General features: G+C 41.7%; 1 protein-coding gene across 1 annotated transcript in view; it reads right to left on the reverse strand.

Annotated features, from left to right (window-relative positions):
• Positions 1–26173, reverse strand: part of RHBDD1 (rhomboid domain containing 1) — a 50159-nt gene that overhangs the window by 12734 nt on the left and 11252 nt on the right. The window contains exons 4-6 of the mRNA XM_015417837.1: positions 20229–20317; positions 15630–15677; positions 13506–13625 (exon numbers count right to left, since the gene is read on the reverse strand). Coding sequence (XP_015273323.1) covers positions 13506–13625; positions 15630–15677; positions 20229–20317 — 257 coding nt within the window. The remainder of the gene's footprint in view (positions 1–13505; positions 13626–15629; positions 15678–20228; positions 20318–26173) is intronic.

Consider the following 26173-nt stretch of genomic DNA (forward strand, 5'->3'; position numbering starts at 1 on the left):
CTTTTGTTGTGTTTTTAGAATACAAGAGTTTTAAAAATGTTTTTCCACTGTTTCTTTATAGGGTTCTGTTTCTATTTCACATTTCCTGTGTTTTTCATCATTTCCTGATATTTCATATGTTGCAATTTAATTGGTTTTGGAAGTATACTAATATGGAAATACAGATTGAAAGGTGGCATAAAATATGCACATAACAGACTTTCACAGTTGGACTCTGCCAAGAGAAACTGCAAAACTACTTGCACAGTTTCATCCCCTCATTTGAAGACTTCGGACAATTATGTCTATGGAGCAACAAAAACAATTTTCCCCTTGCCACTTCTATGGCACTCAATCCTGCATTAGTAATTTTACCACACAACTCTACAAACACTGTGCATGAAAGTGTGGGGGAGAACCCTGCTGCAGGGGGAAAATCCTATTAATTCAGTTTTCCTAATTACAGCCACTTCCTCAAAACCACAGTCAATGGAGTGCTTAGATTTAGTTCCAACTATAAGCAAGCATTTTCTGGCCAAGTTAAAGTGGGAACTTCCCCTCCCCTTCTTTTGAAAACAAAAACAACAACTTCCAGAAGTGCTTTAGGCATTAGGTGGATACATGTATGCACATTGCCTCATCATGGGCACCCTCCAATAGAGCTGTGTAACAATCACGTCAAAAGAAATATGTGGATGTTGCAGAAGCAGGGGCTACATTTTGGTATCTCATTTCCACTTTTCCAGCTCAAAGCACTAAAAAAACCTTGTTTCACCATGGTGGGATACAAACATATGAGCAATGGCAATGCCCAACTATCAACCCTGGCGATCAATAGGGTGACAGATGTCGCAGTCAGAACGCCCTCACATCGGATGGAAATGCCACACTATCAAACCTCTAAAAGCTTTTGTCTGAATAAGTCAGTGTTGTATTTCCCAGGATTTTTTTTTAAAAAAAATAGTTCTCCAACTACTAGCAGTATCTTTCCACGTATGTTCCCTGGCTCTTAAGTGCTAGGAACATGCTGGGTTTGGTTCAAAGCACAAGGTGAACACAAGTCTTACAACTGCACAACAAACTCGAGGCCAGAAATCTGGGCTGTCCAGGTTACTGATGACTGGGGAAAGTGTGTGAACTGAGAAGTGTCACCATAAACTAATAGAAAGCCCTTGCAGAACTAAGACACTGGTCAACATAATGGTGAATGAAATTATATTTATTTATTTATATTTAAATTTATACCCCGCCCTACCCCTATCCCTGGTGACATGTACAAATTTCTGAGAATAAACCACCAGAGAGAGCTGATAATTCCTCTCCAGAACTGCAAGCATAAGGAAGTAAGCGACAGCATAAAATGCAGCTTTATAAGAAAAACAAAATTAAAAAGCCCCACAATGCCTAGGAGAGATAGATTTTGCTTCCTCTGATGCTACTAGAGATCTACCCTCTCCAAGTGCCAGATAAAACACCAGTGGTACTTCCTGTAACCTACTCCCCATTTTGAAGCAGCAAGTTGCTATGCCAGAAATAACCTTTTAGTGGCTACGTTTCTAGATGATCCAACAGGCATGATGTTACTTGCAAGCCACTCTGCTAGAGCAGTGTTATTCTAGAACTGTATTATTTTAAAATATAATTGAATCAAAATGAGTAACTAGCATACAAACCCTTACTGCATAAGGACTTTCCAATCGGTCAGACACCCTCTGAACTCATTTAGACATTTCACATTATCTCGTCCAAATAGTCAGATCTCATTATGCTATACATCACTGTTTTCCTAAGACACCTGAGCCACAGACATAACTAGCTGGTTAGCTTATTTTACTTTTAAACATGCTGTAATAACAGTGTATCAGTCAGCTTCTTGTGGCTGTGGCTGGGCTATCTTAGAAAAACAAGGAAGTCCAGCAGAGTCAAAACATGAGCAAACGTGAGTGCATATTTTGCTTACATCCTTTACGTCTATTCTTCTTTCAGGGACTACCAAAAGGACTAAAGAACCCATAGAAAATTTTATTTCATTGGGACTCAAAATTCTTGACAAAGTACTGAAGCCATCTTGACAAAGTGAATTTTGTGGAGTACGATTTTAACTGTAGATATACATAGTATTTAATATGTAATATTATTTCAAAATTTAACTGTATTAGCCGTTTATTGTGTGAATCTTCTGAGGGTTTTGTGCTTTTAATGTGCATTATGGTTTACCCCAACTTTGCGAGTGAACAGGTTGGGAAAGTCTACCAAGCCATCGTGCTCTGTGAGAATTTAAAAAAAGAATGCATACTGGTTTGGATCCAGTTTGGGGAAAGGGAGTTTATTTCAAAGCATTCTTAGAGGAAGCCATGAGAATAAATCTATTCAAGGAATGAAATTTACCATATCTCCTAGACTTAATTTCACAGAACCTATGTACTCGCATTTCTGTGATGTTCAGCTGTTTCTAGGTATTTGTTTGTACTGACTATACCACAAAGACCATCATCACTCTGACATTTTCACCTGCACTACAAGCTCTTGCCCAAGCAGAAAAGCACAAAAAGATCACAGTAGTTGCTTATTGTATTCCCGCTTGCGTTTCCACTTACACAAGACTTTGTGCAATAATTTCTGGGCACTATAATATATAAGGACGAAATCACTAGGCATTGAACAATATCTTGCACAAGATCTTGTGCAAGTAGAACTGTGCTGTGTCTATGTTACTACTTGTGTGTACCTGGATCCAAGCCCATTTGTCTTATTACAAACTCATAATAATTTTTTTTTGGTAATCGTTAAGCAAAAAAAAACAAATAACATGGGCCTTAACAAATTTTCTTTGGGTCCAGGAGCCAGCCCAAAAATTTAGGAGCCAGACTCATTTTACAGCCTTCATGGGTTTGTATTTTAGTGACCATGTTTCCTAATTATCACTACCACAACCTCTTTACAGTTCCTCGTAGTTTTATTGAAGCCATGACAAAAGTGTTGCAGTATATAAACAAACATAAGAGCAACCCTGGTTATCATCACCACAACAAAAAGCTGACCTCTACCTCTATCCTAACTCCTGCCCAATTTCTCATAATTCCATTACTGCTTTTAGAAGCTCCATTTAATTGAATATTGGACCTAGTATAGAAACCAACTGGTAAAAAAAGTAGTTCACCCACTCCCATGGGATGGTGTAATGTTAAACTTTCATATACACAAGCATTCAGGAATAGATGCTGTGGACTTTGGTTAACTGGAAACGAGGAATAGACAAAGTCGGATGAACAGAAGGAGGACGTGTATAAGGGACCTATGCCGAAGTAATAGAAATGGCATATTAACATTATGGGGAAGGGACGGAGGGTAGGGGATACTACACGTATGGGAATAGGGATGCTTCTGATTGTAATGTGCATTAAAATATATATTTTTTAAAAAAAGGAGTAGGTGCTGTGCCAGTGAAGATTCTACTGTCACAGAACGCTGGTGATAGTCAGGAGAAAATTATTTTTATTCAGTTGCTGAAGGTTTGCTTAGAGGAGCCAGAGTTGGTTTTGGTTTCCTTCCCTTTTCAAGGGCAGGGAGGAAAGCGACAAATTCTAACACATGTTAGCTAGATGTGTCAGGAATTTTACTTGGAGTGTCCTTTCAGTAACTTTACCACCTTGCATCACATTATTAAGTCAACACTTAAGTTCCCCCCAGACCACTTGGGATTGATGTATGTTGTTTCATCCTGATTTCTACTTCTTGTTATCCCTTAATAAATTCCCACTATTCTTCCCACTCAGAGTAGTCTAAGAGAAGGAACTTGGGGAGTGCATGGTTTGTTTCGCCTGCGGCTGTTTGTGCCTGCTATGTGGCACAACCGATATATACAGTGAGAGCCTGAGAAAGCTGGAATCCTTCTTGTCCAAAACTCAGAGAGGGAGAAAAACCAAGTTGTTCCCCCCTCTTGTAAGTTAAGCCCTAGGTAGTGACAGCTAGGTTTATCCTCTCTGGAGCTTGAGGGGATAGCTAGGGGTGCATAGCCAAGGCAACCCCTCTGAGGCATAGTGTTGTATTTCAGGTTATGCCCTCAGAGTAGGTTATTACACGAGCAATGACAAAAACTTCATGCGGGACAAGATGGAATAAAGACAGAGAGGTGAAAAAAAATTAAATTTTTGCACACTACCAAAGTTATTGTCTTTTGTACATAAATGTTTCAAGATCAGCAATTTACCCCTGCCTGCGGCTGTGTTACTGGCTGGAAATCTAAACTGTGTCAGAAGAAAGAACTGTGTTTGTGACAAAGAACCAACTTACTGAAAAATGGACAGTGAACAGAAATAATTTAGTTACATTAACTGTGTGTGATGTATTCTAAAGAGGACATTTAGTGCTTTATTTTCTCCAATTAGCAACTTTTTAAAAAATAAACGAAGAGTTAGCACTACATACATTGTAAATAATTAAACTGTGATTCTGTTATTGTAAAAAGTGCTTGAAGTTATTTTAAAACAGCAGTTAGCACCAACAAAACAAAAAACAAACACAGACAGTTTTCATGGCCTAAACTGCCACAATACTTAAATTTTTAAAAGATATCTCTGCAAATTACATGGTAATGGAATCAGATGTTTTCTGTTCTCTGTTTTCAAATTATTCCTGGAGTGTAACAGTGCTATCCCCAAGTCCATTGAAGTCAATGGGTTTAGAAAGTTGTAATTCCACTTAGGGTTGAACAGCTACACTCCCCAGAACTCTTTAAGCATCTGAAAGCAAATGACTGCATTACTTAACTATTTTGAACATTTCAAACAAAGCCTACAATAATTTACATTTTTTAAAAAGTAGGGCATTATACTGTGAATTTTATTCATGCTTGTGAGTGCATATAATAGTATGAAGCTGCCAGGAGAGGTCATTTTGGTGTAGTGGTTAAGTGCACGGACTCTAATCTGGGAGAACCGGGTTTGATTCCCCACTCCTCCACTTGCACCTGGCTGGATGACCTTGGGCAAGCCGTAGCTCTGATAAGAGCTGTTCTTGAAAAAGAGCAGTTTCTGTCAAGAACTCTCTCAGCCCCACCTACCTCACAGCGTGTCTGTTGTGGGGAGGGGAAGGGAAAGGAGTTTGTAAGCCGCTCTGAGAGACCTTTGGGTAGTGAAGGGCGGGGTATAAATCCAATCTCTTCTTCTCTTCTTCTTCTTCATCTGGCGATTGGGCTGGTTTGTTATCAATATGCAGATGACCCTCAGCTCTATCTTGTGCTTCCAGTAGATCCCAAGTGGGCTGTGGAAACCATGAACCAATAACGGAAGGCAGTTTTGGAATGAGTGAAAGCTAACAAACTGAAACTTAATCTGTACAAAATGGAGGTGCTACTGATGGAAGGATTCACCCAGGAATCTCCTGTTCTGGATGAAGTGGAACTCCTCTTAAAGGAGCAGGTCCATAACTTGGGGTGCTGCTGGACCCCAGGCTCCTGTTGGATAAGCATTTAACAGCAGCCCCCAGGATCTCCTTTCTCCAGCTTTGACTCGTGAATTAGCTGCAGCATTTCCTATGCAAATAAGATCTTGCTACTGTGGTGCATCCCCTGGTAACATCTAGATTATACTACTGCAATATGCTCTACACAGTGATGCCCTTGAAGAGTCTCTAGAAGCTGCAGTTGGTACAGAATGATTTGACCAGAATGTTGACTGATGTGGGTCATAGGGACCATATCACTCCAGTTCTGTTTCACCTACACTGGCTACCAATTTGCTTTTGGACACAATTCAAGGTGCTGGTATTGACCTTAAAGCCTACATGGTTTGAGGCCAGCATATTGTAAGGATCTACCTACCCAGCCACTACAACCATCTTCGGAGGCCCTGCCTTGGGTGTCTCTGCCATCTGAAGTTAGACAGGTGGCCATCCAAGAACGGGTTTTCGCAGGCATAGCACCAAAATTGTGAAATTCCAGGGAGATTTTTTTCTCTATCACTATCTTCCACCAGCAGCTGAAGGTTTTTCTGTTTTGCTTGGTGTTCTCTCACTGGCCCTCCTTCCCGTTTATATGTTCGTATTTTGTTGAATTATTTCATATATATGTTTTGACTGTTTGCCGCCTTGGGGACCCTGAATGGGGTAGAAAGGTAGCCTAAAAATCTTTTGAATAAATACGTAAAAATCAGACCACTTATGGCCACAATCCTTTCAGTTATAATAATATAGATGATCTCCTTGCCCTTGGAATTGGCAAAAAGTAAACTTACAAATGAGAATGCAAGTACATATAGCCATTTAAAAGAAGTGACTAAATAAAAATAGTCATTTTAAACTGCTTTGTGTAAAATGCATTCAACAGGGTACAGGAGGTAGAAAGAAACCTAGTCCCTGTACTGATTCTAGATGTTATGAGGCTGTCTAAAGTAAGCAGAGAGGGCCTGGGTAGGCGAGGCCCGCCATTTGCGGGGCCCGGGCGGGGGGGGGATGAGGCTGGGAGGGAGAGGCCCGGGTATACGTGTCCCAGCCCGCTCGCCGGCCTCACCCCCTTTTGGGCCGGCGACCACAGCCACGGGCCTCGGAATGTCTGAGACGCGGTTAAGAGCCATTGGGCGGTGGCAGTCAACGGCCTTCAAGGCATACGTGCAGCTGTGTCTGGTGGGCTGCCAGTGAGGGCACACTCTGCCTCCGCCATTCCAGGTCAGATCTGCAAGACGGTCTGGAATTTTTGGGCACAGCATCGTTTATTGGGCTGGTTGGTATGTGTCATCATCTGGCTGGGGCAAGGATTTGGGGTTGGAGGCAGCCATGCGCATCACGTGGATGGCCCAGCGGGGTATGCGGAGGAGATCGTTACTGCCCTGGTTGGGCTGTGTCAGGACCCGACACCAACCTCCTGACGTGTTGGTGCTCCAATTGGGGGAGCACAATTTGACGGGACGACCCAGTGTGTGTCTGGAGCACCAGGTGCTGGCTGACCTGGCCTACTTGCATGAGGTATTGCCCAACACAGTCGTCTCTCGGTCGGACTGGCTGGAAAGGAGGTCATGGCGAGGAGCGGCTTATCCTGGAAGAGTGGACATGGCAAGGAGGAAGGTGTCTGGCAGACTGGGCAGCGCGGTCGAGTCCACAGGCGGTGTTTGGATTCGCCACCCGGACATCTCCCACAGGTTGGAGGCCTTGTTCCGGGCAGACAGTGTGCACCTGTCAGCATGGGGTATGGACATATGGCTACAAGGGATACGTTTTTCCCTGCTCTCTTTGCTACAGCTGTAGAGGCGTTGGCGGGAGCAGGACCGGGTGGTTTGTCCTGCTCTTGTGGTGGTGACAGCATGGGGCCGGATCTGTTTGGCGGAAATCGGCCTGCGTGCCATTTTCTGGAGGTGGGGACCCCTGTAAGGGTCTCGGCGTGAGGGCTGAAGGGAGCAGGCAAGCGCAAGGACTAACAGCGATGGCCCTCACCGCCAGATGGCAGGGGAGTTCACACAGGGGCAGGCGTCCAGGTGAACTCTGGCAACCTGCCGTCCCACAGTCTCTACCCATGCTGGCTGGCTGGGTAACGGATACCTCGGCTGGCAGAAGGGTCAGCCGAAGGGTCGGATCCGGTGGACCCATGCTGTGCCATGGCTATAACAGCTGTAATCAATAAAGTTGTGGCCAATTTTATCCACCTAATTTCCAAAGAAACTGTATGTGAGTGGTCATTTTGAACGGGGCAGTATAAGGCTGGCCAAGCCTCTCCATCCCGAGTACGACCTGGAACCGCAATTGTCTCAGCTTTTTACCAAAGTTCTTGATTTTAGATTCCAGATTCCAGAAGTTATTTTGCAAGTTATCATTTCAGACAGTCTGAGGTTAGCCACATTCTAACAACATTATACTGAAATATCACACAGCCAACCAGGGCAGGAAGGCATGATATTCCACCCCTGCTTCAAGAAAAGGTTTGCCCCAAAGACAGAGATGCACATTTTACACAAATTTTGAAGCCATGAAAGGAGGGGGCATAATTTCCCCCACACAAAAAAATCCTTAGAAGTTTTTTAAAAAAATGAAATATCTGCAATATTTAATTTCTTATCAAACCAAAACTTATTTTAGTGGTTTGAGAACATAAAATGCATCATTTATAGCTTGGTGAAAATGTGATATTTGGCGTTTTTATGAAACCTAAATGAATGAATGCCTTAGTTTTGTACAATTGCACTATACCCAGCACTACAGAACAAGCTCAAATTACTATACAGTATGCTACTTAAGCATGCTACTTAAACTCCTGGAAGACATCAGGGCCCTGCATGACCTTTTACAGTTCTGCAGGGCCTGCAAGATGGAGCTCTTCCACCAGGCATTCGACCAAGGAGCTGCACCTAATAGCTAATAGCTGCATAGAAGTTTAAGACCCTGTGCCCTAGTACCACCATTGGCAGCCTGTGCTTTGCCAGCATGAACGGACCGAGATGATAGTCCTAACACCAATGCTGACTGTACTCCCAGTATGATTGATCTGTTACCAAGATGATTTGTTATTATGTTTTGCCATCGCTATATTGCATTGTATACTAGCACTTTATGAATGGTTTTATAAATGCTCTGCTTTTGTTTTAATTTTTATGTAAGCCACCCTGATTCTGCTTTGATGGGGAGGGTGGGGTATAAATCAAATAAATAAATAAATGCCTTATTTCTGCCATCTGAGGCTTCCTCCACTGAAGTGCTACTACTCACAAGAGGTCTTTTGCAGATTCTGCCTCCCGCCCACCACCACCGCCTTCTGACATTTTATCCTCCATTAAGGCAGGGCAATATCTGCTTGTTTCCCTGCAGTGAGGTGTCTGCATCATGTTCTCTTTGAGAAATGAGGTGAAAAGAATGACCACAGGGGGACCCGTTCAAGAATACTACAGAGTCACGGAAAGGGCCTCCAAGCTAGATCACAGACATCAGAGACACTTAAATAAAAATAATAAAAATAATATCCTTCCTAAATACTTGTTGCTACCCTGAAACAAATATGCCCAAGTGCTAAAATGAGGAAAAAACCTTAGGCAAAGTCAATGATTATTTTAGTGCATACCCATACATTCTTTGGCTTTCTACAGTGGCGTACCTAGCCTATTTGGTACAGGGCGGATAATTTCTTAACATCCCCTCCTCTTTTTCTTTTTTTGCCATCAAGTCACAGCTGACTTATGGTGACCCTGTAGGGTTTTCAAGACAAGAGACGGTTCAGAGGTGGTTTGCCATGGCCTGCCTCTGCATCAGCCCTCCTTAGCTTCTGAGACCTGACAGGATCAGGCTGGGCTGGGGCTATCCTCTAGTCAACAAAATTATTTTCAGGAATAATCATGAAATAAAATTAATAATAATAATAGCAAGAAAATATATTCAGGTGGGTAGCTGTGTTGGTCTGAAGCAGCAGATCAGAGTTTGGTATTAAAAGTGCCACTGGATCCAAACTTTGTTTCAGTGGCCAGAAAAGAAATGCAGACAGTGAAAATTTCCTTTTATTTAACTTCAGATCTATATAATAACGCCTGTTAAAAAAATAGTTCAAATTCCAACACACTGTTCCTTCATGACAGCCAGAGTGGTGTTAAGTGTTGGACTAGCATCTGGGAAGTCCAGGTTGGAATCCCCACTCATGCCATGAAAGCTTGCTGGGTGGACCTTGGGCCAGTCATATTACTCTCTGCCTAGTCCCGACCTGGATAGCCCCAGGATAGCCTGATCTCAGTCAGATCTCAAAAGCTAAGCAGAGTCAGTGTGGAGTCAGGCAATGGCACACCAACTCTGAACTTCTCTTGCTTTGAAAACCCTACAGGGTCACCATAAGATAGCTGTGACTTGATGGTAAAAATAAATAAATCCCATCACACCACTTGTGTTCTGAGCAGGCACTGGGGAGGGCTTCTCTTCTCCATTTTGAAGCCAAAGAGTTAACCATACCAAACATCTACATTTTTGAGGGCTAGGAGTCTAGTCTGCCTTTGTACTAAATTTTACTAACTGACACTAGCCAAAGAATATTGTACTCTTGATAAGATTTCAGATTGTATTGCAAGAACTGAGAACAATCAGACTCAAACCGACCTGTTAGAAAAATGGTCTCTAATTTTAAACAAACTGTGGTCAGGGTTCCCAGAATATGCATTAATAGTATAAAATGTTTAACCTCTCCTACTAGATTTTACTAACTCCAGGCATTTATATGGGTCAGTTGAAGGGTGCTAATTCTTGTATTCTGTGGTATATAACTAAGAAAAACAACCAAACACTCTTAACTCAATATTGCAAAGTGCTGTGCTGACATGTAAACCGGTAAAAACGTGCACATATATTTCAACACCTGAGTATGATGTTTTATATGCTTTGTAACCTTGCAATATATCTTTCAATAAAACACTCTTTAAAAGCATCACAAAACAGTGATCGCAAGCTTCACCAGACTGGATGTTAAGAAACACACTACCCCCCCCCCCAAAGAAGGTGCCTCCATTCTCCATTGTTTTCAAAGGACTAAAGTTAAACCAGAGACCCTCTGCAGTAGAAACTGAAGGGTGGCATTTTGCAAGCCCAACAGAACCTGTGCAATGTACAGAGTACCCAAAACGTACCACTGCAATCACAGAGTGCCTAGCAGAGCCAAGCGTCATTGTGGCAATGCCAGATGATGTCAAGCAGAGAATCACAGTCCAAGCAAGGGGGGAAAACCCAGCAGAACCAGTGCAATGTACCATGCCCAGCAAACCCAGTGCCTTCTATTCATAGTATTAACAAAGGTTTCTACTATACTGCTCTTAAATACATTCTGTCACCAAGCACAATAGGGATGAGAAAGTCTTGAGGCCAAAAAGTAAAAATGGGGGGGGGGGGGAGCATGGAAAAATTAGGTAAAGGGAGACAGAAATGAATGAGAAACATTTGGAAAAGAGGGAGAGAAATTAAGAGAGGGAAAGGTTGTTTTATCGTGCTGCAACACCCTTAACTACTGCTTTGCAAGATCTGACTGAGCTGGGTGCAAGGAAAAGAAAAGAGACAGGCTAGACTACTGGAGAAAATGACCTGCAGGCTGGCAATTATTGTAGCAGCTATCAGCATGCTGGCTCAGTTGTTGATAAGGAAGTATGCTTCAGTCTTGGAGAAACAGAAGTTTACCCAATCCTAGGGTGCTTTTTGGTGTGCTCAGACTTCCCTGCACCCCTATGGCTGCAGCCAGAACTGCATTTTAAAAATAAAAGGAAAGCCATTTGGCTGGATGCAACATGACATGGGCTTCAAGAGCATTCCTCAAGCTGAGCCCGGGGCGGACGATACCCCCCAGCCCACCCTTGGTATGCCACTGGCTTTCTATAAATTTGTATTGGGGGAAAAATCATTTATCCACTCCTCTAAAAAACTCCAGTTCTTTTTTCCAGGCCCAAGTTGTTCACTTTACTTGAAGATCTCAGACATTTTCAAGTATGTTGTTCCACTGTGTTTTATGGTAAAGATTTCAAAACTGTCTATGGTTTTAAAATTCTCATGCACAAAGCAGACAGAATTTTAATTAATAAAAATGTACCAGTTGGACTTACAAACAGGAAACAACTTTTGTCTAATAATTATGCCATGCACATTCTTTATTAACATGGATGCAAAGGAACAATTTAAATTGGTCAAGAATTCCAAGTGCTCTACAAAGGGTACTTCTTTCCTATTGTCCTGAAACTCTGGGTGAGACCATTTCTGTAGCTATTCATGAGCACAGGAAATGCTGAACAGAAATAAAGAAGCTGGGGCTAAAAGTCACAGACACACCCACCCCACCCAATTTTGCTAAGGGTGTATGATTTCCTGCTATGAAGGTGAGACATTTTATGCATATACTGAGAGGGGTTTTTTTAAATCATTCCTTATATAAATTGAATATATAAATCCAAAAAGGATTTTTTTTTTGAAATTTTCATTCATGTAAACTCTAATCTTGGAAGGAACCAGGCCAGGATCATCCTAGTCTCAACCAAGAACAAATTTTAATGCCACATAACTTGGAAAAAAAGTGAGGGGAAATAAAATGCCAACTCATGAGGTTCTGCTTCATATTGTTTTTAAGGTTGTAAACCTTCCCTAAGGAAACATGAAAAATTATTCATGTAAACTTCTAAAGACTTAAGTGAACTTTTATAAAACATAAATAATGTCTTATCGGGCTGAAAAGATGGTGGCGAAAGTGAAGCTTCAACAAGGAACTGCCAGCTCGACACGTCCGGTTTCTAAACTGGAAGTGAATTTTGACTTTGCAGGCATGCTGGATACTGCATTGTGACCTCTGGTGGCTCAGATGACTAACATCAGCAAAACCTTGGAGACTTTACAAAAACAGCTAAAAGAATCCAATAAAAGAACAGAAGAAGTTGAAAACAAGACTAAAGCAATTGATCAAAGACTGGAAGTTGTGGAAAAAGAAAGATCTTCAGATAAAATTCAACTTTTGTAGCTACAAATGGAAAAATCTTCATACTTGTTGAGATTTCAAGGTGTACCAGAAGACAAATCTGAGAATCTGAAAGAAATCCTTGGTGAACCGCTTGGACCAGTGACAGGCATTAAGGCGGAAGTATTACAAAGTGAAATGGATATGATCTATCAGACATATCCAGAATTTATTAAGAAAAAAAACCTGCCTGGTGAAATATACATCAGAATCTCTAAAGAGATCTATAAGAGATGCAATATTGAAAGCAACGTTTGGGACTACACTGAAAATCAAAGAAGACATCAGAATACTAAAACACATTCCATTTGAAATAAGGAAGAAGATAAAACAATACAAGAATTTAACCACCTATCTACGGGAAAATTCCACTACCTACCGATGGATACTACCTGAAGGCTTGATGTTCAACTACAAAGGGTGGGAAAAAAAGATTGACTCTTTTACCAAAGAAAAGCAGTTTTTGGAAAGACATCAGAAACCCAAAAAGGATATAAAGAGCACAGAGGAGGAAGAAGAAGAAGGAGAACTGGACAGTTCACATGGCTTGGAAAGCCATGAAACATCTGCAGATGGCAGCTCAGAAGTAGAATCTGAATCAGAATTGGGAGTGACAGCTCCCAAACCACCCTGAGACGATAAAAGCAAGAAGAGAGGAGGGAAAGGCAGAAAATAGCTTAAACTTTAGAAGAAATGTTTCTATTACATTACATAGAAGTAGAATCTGAATCAGAATTGGGAGTGACAGCTCCCAAACCACCCTGAGACGATAAAAGCAAGAAGAGAGGAGGGAAAGGCAGAAAATAGCTTAAACTTTAGAAGAAATGTTTCTATTACATTACATAATCTTGCATTGTTAATAACTTTAATTTTTTACATATCGAACTAACATAATAGAATTTTTATTCTTAAATTGAATAAGAGAAAAGCTTTGACAAGCCTATCAATTATTATCATATATGGTCATTGTATAGCTGTAATTTTAGTTAGTGTGTAGTTTGTAGGATTTATGTAGAAAAGAAAAAGAAAAATTATATTAAAAAAGAAAAATTATTCATGTATTCTCAATAAATGGGAAGATTCTTACCTCTGTCATTCAGACTGTTTCTCGTTGCCCTTTCATACTGTTCCTCTTCGCTCAATCCATTAGTGTACGTATTATAGTCTCTCGGTGTGTAGGATGGATAACCAGAATAACTAAAGCCTCCTATACAGATAAAAGAAAATAAAAATTAATCTATGATTCTAGTAGTGAATAATATAGTCAACAAACAACCTTTATTTATTTTATTTTATTTTTTAAATTTATTTTTAGATTTGTATCCCGCCCTCCCAATGGCTCAGGGCAGCTAACATGCTCTCTTTAAAATCCCATTAAAAGAAAATAAGTGTCTTAAGCAAATAAGGTGATGATGAGAGAGAGAGCAACAGATTAGGAGATGGAACAGAGCCCTAGTTTATGGATAATATGGTACTTTGTTTAGGTGGGTAGCCATGTTGGTCTGAAGCAAAAAAACAAAGTTTGAGTCCAATGGCACCTTTAAGACCAATAAAGTTTAATTCTGCGTATAAGCTTTCGTAATAATAATTTATTCTTCAGATAAGAATTCTTAAAATAAGAGTAAATTAATAAAATAACTACATATAAATATGAAATCATAAACTGAATTTGTCAAATACCTACTTTATAATAACCTATGGGTTACAGTGCTAAGAAGGCCAACATATTACAGAACACTATTCCATCTTTCATATTCTAGTTTTTAGACAGAAATATTAATCTTTGCACAAGTGTAGGCTGAAATCTGTAAGAGAGAAATGCACATAAATACCCTATTTGCGTCTATTGCTAAACCAAGCATGAGGAGGTACAGTCAGGCATAGCTATCAGCCAAGTAGGTCTGAAACTGCTACCTAATGGTAAATCAGAAGTGATGTTGTGGCAGCAAGGAGATGAGGACACTGTGGGATGAGGAAGAACCTGAGAGTGGGCAGATCAGGCCTTTTCCTTAGAGGCCGTACAGGGATAGACGGACAGGAAGCAGCAGGGGGGAATAAAATGGCCTGGAGGTCAGGACAGCTGTTGGGACCAATGCTCCCTCTAAGCTGTGGAGTCTTCTGAGCAAAAATTCTACTTTGTGAGCTATTGGCATTAAAGTTGTGAGTGAGCTACTTAGCTACCTCATAAATCAGTTTGCTCTGGAGCCATCCTTCCTGAGCTAAGACAAAAATCTGTGAGCCGGAGGCTAAAAAACTCAGCTTAGAGGGAACACTGGTTGGGACTAAGGACAGAGTAACCCCAGAACAAAGCGTTGGGGGGGGGTTGCCCAAAGGGATCGCTACGTGAATGCACACATAGAAAAGGGTCCACTGAAACTCCTACAAAAGTAAGGATGACACCAGAAGAGGGTGAAATGACTGAGCTTCCAGGAAGACCACCGAACCAGTAAGGTAAGCTGGAGCAAAGAACCAAACAGGGCTTCAGATGACCAGCAGGCAGCATCTGGGGATGTGTTCTTTGAGGCCATGGAGGTGGCTTAAACCCAGCAAAAGTTCAAATATAAAGACTGATCCAGCTAGGCAATATGGTTATAGAAAACCAGTTTTCTGCATGCATATCCCTATCTGTACAGAGAATCACACATGCTGAGTCCACAAGCAAATTCAGCTATTGATTCTGCACTTCCATAGCCTGCTAATTAAAACTGGAATCTCACTGATCAATGGTTTGGAAAAGGATACCACATTCAGCCCTCTCCCCAGCTGATCTGAATACCAGTGCCAGGAGGCAACAACAGATAAAGTCCTTGGCCTCTATGCCCTGTGGCTGGCTCTCCAGAGTAAATGGTTAGCCACTTGAGGCATGGTGCTGGACAAGCATCACTGGTCTGATCCAGCAGGACTTTCCCCTTGTTTTTAACAAAATTCCAACTTATTTTACTAGGCATGTACAATCTCCTTAATCAAGATCTACATCTGTGCATCTGTGATTTCCCCCTTCTCTTTTTTAGCAACTTAAGGTGAATTGCCTGCAAAATGGGGTAGCAGCTATAAAAACAAGCATGAACAGGAATGCACACCCACAGCATACATCTGGGATCAGAAAAGTTCCAGAGCAGGCACACTGGAGTCTATCTAGAATTCCTCTCTTTTCTATTAAAAACACATCATTAGAAGAAGATTTTACAATAGAATAATAAAAGTTATATACCTGAATTGTAGCTGTTTCTTTGTCCTGAAAAGCCAGAGGTAAGACCACCTAACAAGGATAATGTAATTAACATTCATTAGCATTCTTTAAATATTATTTGTCTACTGTATGTTTTCTTCCCCCAAACTGGCTTTTAACATACCTAGTCATGTAAAATCGAACACAAATACAAATTAAAATGCAGTACAAACTGATGCTTGGACAGTGGGTCATCAGCAAGCCAAGGATCAAGGCACAATGGAAGGATGCCTCCTGAGTTTCATCCGCATATTGATGACAACCCAACCTTTTAAATACATTGTATTTTCCCCACACATTTTCAAGCCAGGGATGCAGTTCTTTTGGGCTGAAGTGGACTCTTGATCTCACCATGGAGCCAAGATGATTCAACCTACTTGGGGGAGGAGTCACATTCCTAAAAAGAGAGAGATCTGCCAGTGTAAAAAAAAAAAAAGAACCCCCAATCCCTTCGCTCTTCTGTAAAATGCAAAGACAGTAATGGGTGGGTAGGAGGCAGAAGCCAGAGAAAAGGGGGAGGGGGGAGGCATCAGATCAATTTCTGTATAAATTTCTCCCTGATTTTTCTGTGTGTATATATAAAATGCTGTTTTGCTGATGAACAGCAGTACATACATTTTATAGAAGAAATTCTGCATGAGAAAAACAAAAATTGTATAGAGACTTGCAGGACTCTTATTTGCAGAAGAAAGAAGCAAAACTGAAATGGGGATATTCAAATTCAATCTTGCAAAGTTTTATAGCATCCTTATTTCAGGAACCTCTCACTTGCTTCATTTATTCTTTTGTTCATCTGTTTTCTCCTTTCCCCTCCACTGTTCTCTATCAGTTGTAACAGAGTAATAATATACAATATTCTAATGGATAAAACAAAAATGTCTCAGATTTTTCCAGTATGAGGGAAAATATTTTACATCAAGCAGGGAGGTACCCTCCAGTTAGCAATTGGGACTAAGGAAACTTAACATTGGAATTTTTATGTTTCAGCAATCAACACAAGAGAGTAAGCATAAAATAGCATTTATTTTTAGCAGCAGATATATATCCTGGAGAAGGTGAGAGAAGTATGTGGATGAGACTTTTAGGGACCTATTAATTCCCACTCCTGTGCTGACAACTTTTCTGTTGTCATGGAAATTGAAGGTCTTGAGGTTGGATGGCATCAGGCTAAGGAGGAGAGACATGATCCCTTAGATGGACTTCAAATGACAGACCAACATCCTCTTGCACCAAGTATATCCCTCTGGGTTGGGGGGAGGTGGGCTTTTGACAATGGGTGATTCGACCATCAAATGCTAAAATGTACAGCATTCCTTCTGTCCTGCAGCCTCTATAAAAGAGTAGCTGAAAACAAGATAGCCAGAAAGGAAACTGGGACTAGTGGCCGCTGCCTCATGAATCTCCATGCTCTATGTCAGTTTTGCCTTACGGGCTACTGGCAGTTGCATGGATCTCTTTCACCAGGCTCCTAGGTGGGGGGGAGGGGGGATGCAGTTCCTGTAATCACACTCCTATTGTGCAGTGAAAGGAGGACCAGCACAAAAATCTATCCAAGCAAAATAAGCCAAGAGAAGCGGTGGTGTTTGTATGAGAAGAGGAAAAGCAAGGGTAAGCCACCAAAACAGTTAAGACACTAACTCCTTTGATTATCATCTGCCATGTTGGTATATGGGAACCCAGGCTTTCACATGTATTGCTGAAATGGCTTTTAAACTGACGTATGAAAAACAATAGAGCTCACGGAGGGCTGTGCTTGTAACTCAATTCACTTTTGTTTTAGCCATAAGCTGCAACAAAGCTTATAATTCAGACTTGGGTCACAATAGCACAGCTGATTCACATGCTGTTTATGCAGGGGTGTTTGGTTTTCTTCCATACAACTGACAGATTCCAAATGCAGAACTACATCCCCTACAAAGAAGATCGCATTAAATGAAACCATGTAATAAAAACCCAGTGTTCCGCTAGGTCTGCTTTCTAAAGACAAAGAAATCATTTATTTTGTGATGGATATAGGAACATTGAAAACGCTCCGTTCTACAGGCGATGCCCTCAACAAAGAAAGAGTTCAAGAATTGAAGTGCATGCAGTTTTGAAGGATTCCTGTTTCCTGTCTTTAAAAGAGACTTATAGTATATAAGGGTTTAATGGGAAAACATTGGTAGAAAAAAATTGAAAAGGCGCTTATTGGGTAGAACATCATATAAACACTGGAGAGTTGGAGTACAAATTAAGAAGTAGGGTTAAACTCAAAATTAAACTGTAATGAGGTGATATGATAACCATCTTCAAGTACTTGAAGGGCTATCATAAAGAGGATGCTGCAGAGTTGTTTTCTGTTGCCTCAGAAGGTCGGACCAGAACCAACAGGTTGAAATTAAATCAAAAGAGTTTCTGGCTAAACCTTAGGAAGAATTTCCTGACAGTTATAGCGGTTCCTCAGTGGAACAGGCTTCCTCAGGAGGTGGGAGGCTCTCCTTCTTTGGAGGAGACAACTTAATAGTAGACAACTATTGATAGACAACTTAAAAACTGAAAAATCACCAGGCCCAGATGGCATACATCCGAGAGTTCTGAAAGAACTCAAATGTGAACTTGTAGATCTCCTGACAAAGATATGTAATCTGTCCTTAAAATCTGCCTCCATTCCTGAGGATTGGAAGGTAGCTAATGTCACTCCCATCTTTAAAAAGGGTTCCAGAGGAGATCCGGGAAATTACAGGCCAGTCAGTCTGACGTCGATACCGGGTAAATTGGTGGAAACCATTATTAAGGAAAGAATTAGTAGGCACATAGATGAACAAAACCTATTGAGGCAGACTCAACATGGGTTCTGTAAGGGAAGATCTTGTCTCACTAACCTATTAGTGTTCTTTGAGGGGGTGAACAAACATGTGGACAAGGGGGATCCAATAGATATTATTTACCTTGACTTCCAGAAAGCTTTTGATAAAGTTCCTCATCAAAGGCTCCTAAGTAAGCTCAAAAATCATGGGATAGAAGGACAAGTCCTTTTATGGATCAAAAACTGGCTAGTTCATAGAAAACAGAGAGTGAGTGTAGGTGGGCAATTTTCTCAGTGGAGGGTGGTAAGCAGTGGGGTACCACAGGGATCAGTACTTGGTCCACTGCTTTTTAACTTGTTCATTAATGATTTGGAGATGGGAGTAAGCAGTGAAGTGGCTAAATTTGCGGATGATACAAAGTTGTTCAGGGTGGTGAAAACCAGTGAGGATTGTGAGGCACTCCAAGGGGATCTGTCAAGGATGGGCGAGTGGGCGTCAACATGGCAAATGGGGTTCAATGTGGCCAAGTGCAAGGTGATGCACATTGGAGCCAAAAATCCTAAATATAAATACACATTGATGGGGTCTGAACTGGCAGAGACTGAGCAAGAGAGAGATCTTGGAGTTGTAGTGGATAACTCACTGAAAATGTCGAGACAGTGTGTGACTGCAATAAAGAAGGCCAATGCTATGCTGGGGATTATTAGGAAGGGTATTGAAAACAGATCAGCCAATATAATAATGCCCCTATATAAATCAATGGTGAGACCTCATTTGGAATACTGTGTGCAGTTCTGGGCACCACACCTTAAAAAGGATATTATAGCTTTGGAAAAAGTGCAGAAAAGGGCAACTCGAATGATAAAAGGGTTGGAACACTTTCCCTATGAGGAAAGGTTAAAGCGCTTAGGGCTCTTTAGCTTGGAGAAAAGACGACTGAGGGGTGACATGATCGAGGTTTATAAGATTATGCATGGGAAAGAGCAGGTAAAGAAAGAGGTACTTTTCTCCCTTTCTCACAATACAAGAACTCGTGGGCACTCCATGAAACTGCAGAGCGGTCGGGTTAGAACGGATAAAAGGAAGTACTTCTTCACCCAAAGAGTGATTAACACATGGAATTCACTGCCACAGGAAGTGGTGGGTGCTACAAGCATGGACGGCTTCAAAAGGGAATTAGATAAGCATATGGAGCAGAGGTCCATCAGTGGCTATTAGCCACAAGGTATAGCTAGGGGCTCTGGGGCAAGTGATGCTCTGTCTTCTTGGTGCTTGGGGGGGGGGGTCAACAGTGGGAGGGCTTCTAATGTCCTGGCCCCACTGGTGGACCTCCTGATGGCACTGGTATTTCTGGCCACTGTGTGACACAGAGTGTTGGACTGGATGGGCCTTTGGCCTGATCCAACATTGGCGTCTCTTATGTTCTTATGTTTCTAAACAGAGGCTAGATGGCCATCTGACAGCAATGCTGATTTTGTGAACCTAGGCAGTTTGAGACGGAGCAGGAAGGGTTGCATCAGTGCTTAGTTCTTGTGGCCCTTTCTTACATATCCAGGGAAATGCGGATTGCTACTTTGAGGTCAGGAAGCAATTTTTCTCCAGACCAGTCTGGCCAGGGATCCTGGTTTTTTGCCATCTTCTGGGCATGGAACATGGGTCACTGGGGGTGTGGAGGGGAGGTATTTGTGAATTTCCCACACTGTGCAGGGGTTTGGACTAGATGACCCTGGAGGTCCCTACCAACTCTATGATTCTATGTGAATTCTTCCTTACTGTCAGGATAATCATTCTGTACCTGCACATGCTTCCATGATGGTCTTCAGAGGTCCTTTGGTATACATCAACCCAACAAGAATACCCGCCAGGTGTCCTGCAAAAGAGCTCCTAAAAGGAAATAAATCCTCTGTGAGGTGTATTGCTCCTGATTAGATACATTCTGTACCCTCATTATTCCAATGCACACCAATTAGTCACAGTTTGCAGCCTCTTTTCCACTGGATGCATTAGACTGTGAAGAGTTCACTATAACCAAAGGAACAGCAAGTACCCCAATGCCCCCAAACCATTTGGGAAATAACAATGATTTGTAAAAGCACAATGTATAAGGATTATTTATGATCCAACAGGTCTCTTGTGGTTTATTAACTTGCAGAGTCGTATCTGAAAACAAAATCCATTCTCCCACTGCTGATACAGAGGAATCAGACTGATCATTTTGCTTCTGTTTAAAGACATCTAAGACCACAGGGTCTTTCATCAACAATTCAGGACTTTCAGGCAACTCATGGAGCTCTTCCTTCTAGTTCATGGGCCCTTGTAGAGTGGCTATAATTCTGCTGTTTTTTGAAAGGCCTGTTGCAAATATATATATGTGTGTACAAAGTACAGATGCTGTATTTCCTGTCTCTACTACATTCACTTCATTCATTCCTTTTCATGTTTGCCTTTCTTATAGAGACTTGAGGCACATTACAGAGTTATAAAAGATAATGCAAAAACAGCTTACTAAATATAATGAACCATGCAATAGAACTGGATTACACAAGAACTATGAAATAAAACAGTATAATCTGTTGCAGAACCTGGATTTCACCATTAGAGAAATGTCTATGCTGTCCTTTGTCCAAGCAGCTCAGGGTGATGTAGATGGTTTTTCCTTCCCCATTTTGTCCTCATAACAGCTCTGTGAAGTAGGTTGGGTAGAGGGAGTTGTGATTGGCCTGAAGTTACTTAGAAAGGTTCATGGCAGTGTGGAGATCTGAACTTGTAATGCCCAGATCCTAGTCCAGCACTCTTAACCATTACCCTGCACTGGCTCTCTCCTTGCATGAACATGGAGAGCAGCAACATGATGATGAATAAAGGTCACTTAAGGAGCAACCCCAAGAAGTCTATTCATAAGGGTCCTATTTTATGCTGTGGGGCTTACTCCCAGGAAAGTGTTTTTAGGATTGCAGTTTAAGTAGTGGACAGGAGTTATCTTTAGCACAGGCAGATTCAGATACTCCCCCTGGCATCTGCAAAAGCCACCCCTAGCCTTCTCTCTCTTTCTCTCTCTTGCAACACAAAGCCCCCCCTCCTCGTGAACCCTCCCCCCCCCCACTCTCTACCTGGCCACCACTCTCTGCACCTGTCAGGCCTCCAATATTCTATCACAAATAAGTTCCACCAAGTTCAGTGGGCCTTATTTCTGAAGTAAGTGCACAGTCTTGTAGTTGTACCTATCACCACTGAGGCTGGCAACTTAAAATCAGAAGAGCCACGGGGGGGGGGGGGGGTGCATACTCCCCCCAGCTTTGCCACTGGTGCCCTCCTCAGCCCAAACCTTGCCTACTTCCTGTGGCTTCAGGTTAAAAGGGGAGATAGCTTTAAATGACCTGAGCCCTCCTTTTGCCAATCCTGTCCTGCACTGCCTGGAGCAGATCTCGCAGAGACTAGTCTGACACTCTTACCAGTACACTACATAGGCTCACATTGTCTTTAAGAAAGCAGTTGCAATTAGTAATCAGGGAAGCATTTTTGTTTCTATGTGATATTGAAAATGGTTGGAGTTTGCCCATTATTTATTTATTAATTTATTAGAAACAGTATAAAACATGTAATAAGACTGGAATACAATGCCAGGGGGGAAATCAATGCAATAAAAGCATCAGACATGATATAAAAATGCAAAAACCGGATTACAGAAATTAGGAAACAATGCTGTAAAATGAAAAACACACACAGAGTAAAGAGTGCCATTAGGTACAGCCCTTGTCCCTTTGTAAAAGTGTCCTCTTGAACAATTTCATTTTAGTACAGGCCTATTTCCTTTATAAAACATCTCCTTTTGTACATTCTGCAGAATAACAGAAGTACGGGAACCTTCCTGATCTCCTCAGGGAAACCATTCCACAAAATTTTACAAATTTTATTTAAGGTTTTACTCAATGTATACTACAATGCATGTCATACATATGTATAATAGAAGATAAAACACGGATTTACTGATGAACAAATAGTGTTTGTTGGAAAATGTGTAGATTTTATGGGGAAAATTCAGTGTGACTAAACACAAAAATAGACTCCTTGGTCCAATTCGCACAAGAGAAAAGTGTAATCAGCACAGGGAACACACACCAAACCAGTAAGTTTGCAACCTTTGATAGCTTCCCTAGCTCTGTGGGTAAGTTAACCCACCTAAACAATACATTTGATTTTTTTTCTGCCAGATTACTGAGTAAAACATACTCCTAAAATCACTTATGAATACACCTGTAGTCAGACCTCCCTAAGAAGGTCTATTATCAGGGGAAGAAAGAGGAGGACAAAAAACTTAACCCCCCAAAATGGATTAAGAACCTGAATGGTTAAATGAATACAAATTAGGAGGCTCAATGTTAAAATCAGTAAATATATAACACAAATGTTACAAATTATCAAAAATATATATTTTTACTACAAATTAGTTTAAAACCAATTCTAGGCACATATATAAAGGTTTCCCTTGCTTGAGAGCTAGTTGAATCTGACTCTAGGGGGGCCCGATGCTCATCTCGGTTTCCAAGCCAAAGAGCCAGCACTGTCCGAAGACATTTCCGTGGTCATGTAGCTGGCATGACTAAACGCCGAGGTGCACGAAACACTGTTACCTTCCCACCGAAGTGGTACCTATTTATCTACTTGCAATTTCTTGCTTTCGAACTGCTAAGTTGGCAGGAGCTGGGGCCAGAGATGGGAGCTCACTCCATCATGCGGCACTAGGGTCTCGAACTGCCAAACTACAGACCTTCTGGTCTGCAGCTTCAGCGTCTTGATCTCTGAGCCACTGCAGCCCAGGCCCAAATATAGCCTCAAATAAAATTACAAATCATACAGTGTACACAATAGGGACCTTATGAGACCCATAAACTGACTCGTTTTGGCCTATATCTTCTCCTTGTGTCACTGATATTTATCAGAAGTCATACAACATTATACAATTTTTAATATATTCCCTTGTTCATGATTGTACCATTCGATATTACATGAAATTTGATAATGAAAAGTTTCATTTTTCTTCACTTTTAGCACAATTTTCGCTTGGCCCTATATGGATTAATAGTATTGCAATAGTTGAGCCAATGTGTAACATTTATGCTTGACCACTGAAGCAGACCAATAGGCCGAAATGCATCTGTTTATGGGTCACATAAGGTCCCTTTTGTGCACATTATATGATTTGTAATTTTATTTGAGGCTATATTTGGACTTAGAATTATTTTTAAACTAATCTGTAATAAATGCATGAATTTTTGATCATTTGTAATATTTATGTTGTATGTGTATTGATTTTAACATTGGGCCCCCTAATTTGTATTCTATTATCAGGCGAGACACTGCCTCTTTCCTGAACATTCCCAGTGACTTCTTTTATTGGGCTTGTTGAAGGGTGGAAACTGAAAGTGTACATTCTCAGACTACATATCTATTTTCTACGAGTTACATCTGGTAAGGTTCAAACAGTTCTGATTATGATGGAGTCTTACTACGATATAGTCTGAGAGACTCTCTTGCTTAACATTGACTATGTTGATGTTTACTCGTTTTTGTTTTACTTTGTTCCAAAAGGCCAGATTGGGTAAGGTGTGTTTTAAAAAGAGAGGGTGATGAAAGAATATGACAGGGCACTCATAGTAAAAAAATGCACCAGTTGAAAGAGAATGCAAAGCTAAACTTTTGCATGAAGGTTTCCTTGGAAAAAACCTCATGGTAGTTACAGCTGATTTCACAATGCATGTTCTTTATTGCTAAAATAGAACTTTAGAAAGTTGATTGTGTAATGAGTATAATATGGAGGAGACAGTATTTCAGTGAGAAGCAGAATCACACAAGATTGATTTAAGATTGTACTATATATAAAACTCTGCTGTGTCTTTTTAAAAAAATAACTGTGCTATTTCTAGCTATTTTGTAATAAATCTCAACACTGAAGAAGAATTTGCCGTCCAAGTTGAGCTACAAGTACTGCACCATTCTTGATGAGTATGACCCTTTCTTCATTTACAATTGGGAGCATCGAAAGGGAGGGACGTACAAGCCACCAGGAAAATGGTCATTTGGTGCACCATATCGCATATCTCTAAAAATTAATTAAAACATTCGAGTCCTTCAACAGTCATGTAACATCTATATATCTAATTCCCAAGGCGCCCCCTTTGTGCGGATATCTAAATCCACACATCAGGGGGACCTGGGAGGCAGGGAGATTTTCCTGCGCACGTGGGGCAATGCCCAGGTGTGCAGAAAAATCTAAAACTGTAAAAAAATATACGGGGGATAATTAAATCCACAAAAAAGTAAAAGAGCATCCCCTGCACATGCGCACAGAATGCTCTTAGAACAGCTTCGCCGCCACCACCACCAGAGAGGGGGAGGGGGAGGGATGTGGGGAGAAGGCTTGGCCGGCCGGTGACTGTAAGCCACTCAGCCCTCGTCACCGCCGGGGGGGGGGAGAAAGTTCGGCGCACCGGCGAGGCCTCACCACCGCCGGGGGAGGGGGAAAGTTTGGTGGGCCAGCGAGGCCTTGCTGCTGCTGCCACTGAGGGGGAAGGAGACAGCTTGGCAGGCCGGCGAAGCCTCGCTGCCACAGCCGGGAGGGAGAAAGTTCGCAGGCCAGCAAGGCCTTGCCGCCGCCGCCGCTAGGAAAGGAGGGAAGCTTGGAGGGGCGCAGGCCTCGCCGTGGGTGCTGGGGGGGGGAGAAGGTTCACTTGCGGCTGCTTCCTTTTCCTGTGGAGCTTCTCCTCCCCCGTCTGCGAGTATTGTGGGTTCCCCTTCTTGTTAAGAAATTATTTTCAGAACAACCCTTTCTCAAAAGCATTGCCATGCCATAGAAAAATGATATTAGCCGCATTCCTTAATTTATTGAAGTGGTAACTACTATGGCCACTTTATATCCCGAATACGTGGAACATCAGCAGTTGTTACATGATCAGTCATCATGGATTTCTGCCTCCTATCCTATCAGGCTATTACCCAATACTGACAGGCATCATTCTTTGTACAATTTCCATCCTGCTGCATGCTTAAGGCTTGGGGCAGGTTACAACTATTCCTAAACAAGGTGATTCCAATTAATAAACCAACCAGATAGTATTAAAATTCCAGCAAGCATCCTTATAATAGTGCACAAGTTAGAGCAAAGGTGTCAAACTCATTTGTTACGAGGGCTGAATCTGACATAAATGTCACTTGGTCAGGCTGAGCCATGTGTGCCATAAAATGTAATACAAGGTACCAGAGAAATAAACTTTATAAAGATAATTTCAGATGCCGAATGGCAATAGCAGGCATGATTGGATTAGGTGTGATATGCAGAGGGGGAGAGATATCAGCATTGGTAATGAGACAGGAAACCTAGGGAGTCTGCTGCCAACTGCAGCTCGAAATAATAATGAAGAGGGAGGGGAGGGTCCCTGTCCCTCCCGTCCCTCTCTCTTCTTCTCATTCCTGGATCACTGCGCTCTGCAGAGCACCTGTGAAACACATCCTGCTCAAGCAGCAGGGACGGTGAGAATGGGATGTTCCCAGGGGACAGGCCCTTCCCCTTCCTGGATTGATCTGAGGAAACTGATCCTGTTCCGGAGGAGAAGCCTATTCCCAGAAGTAAGGGCTGTCCCACTCCCAGTACCACCAGAGAAGGTGCAATTTAACCCTTCAAGCCCTACTTGGTTTCACTAACTGAAATAGTGCTCTGCACTGTTAATAGCATTTTGTAGGGAA

This window comes from Gekko japonicus, unplaced genomic scaffold, assembly GCF_001447785.1.
Source record: "Gekko japonicus isolate JY-2015 unplaced genomic scaffold, Gekko_japonicus_V1.1 scaffold302, whole genome shotgun sequence".
Classification (NCBI taxonomy): Eukaryota; Metazoa; Chordata; class Lepidosauria; order Squamata; family Gekkonidae; genus Gekko; species Gekko japonicus.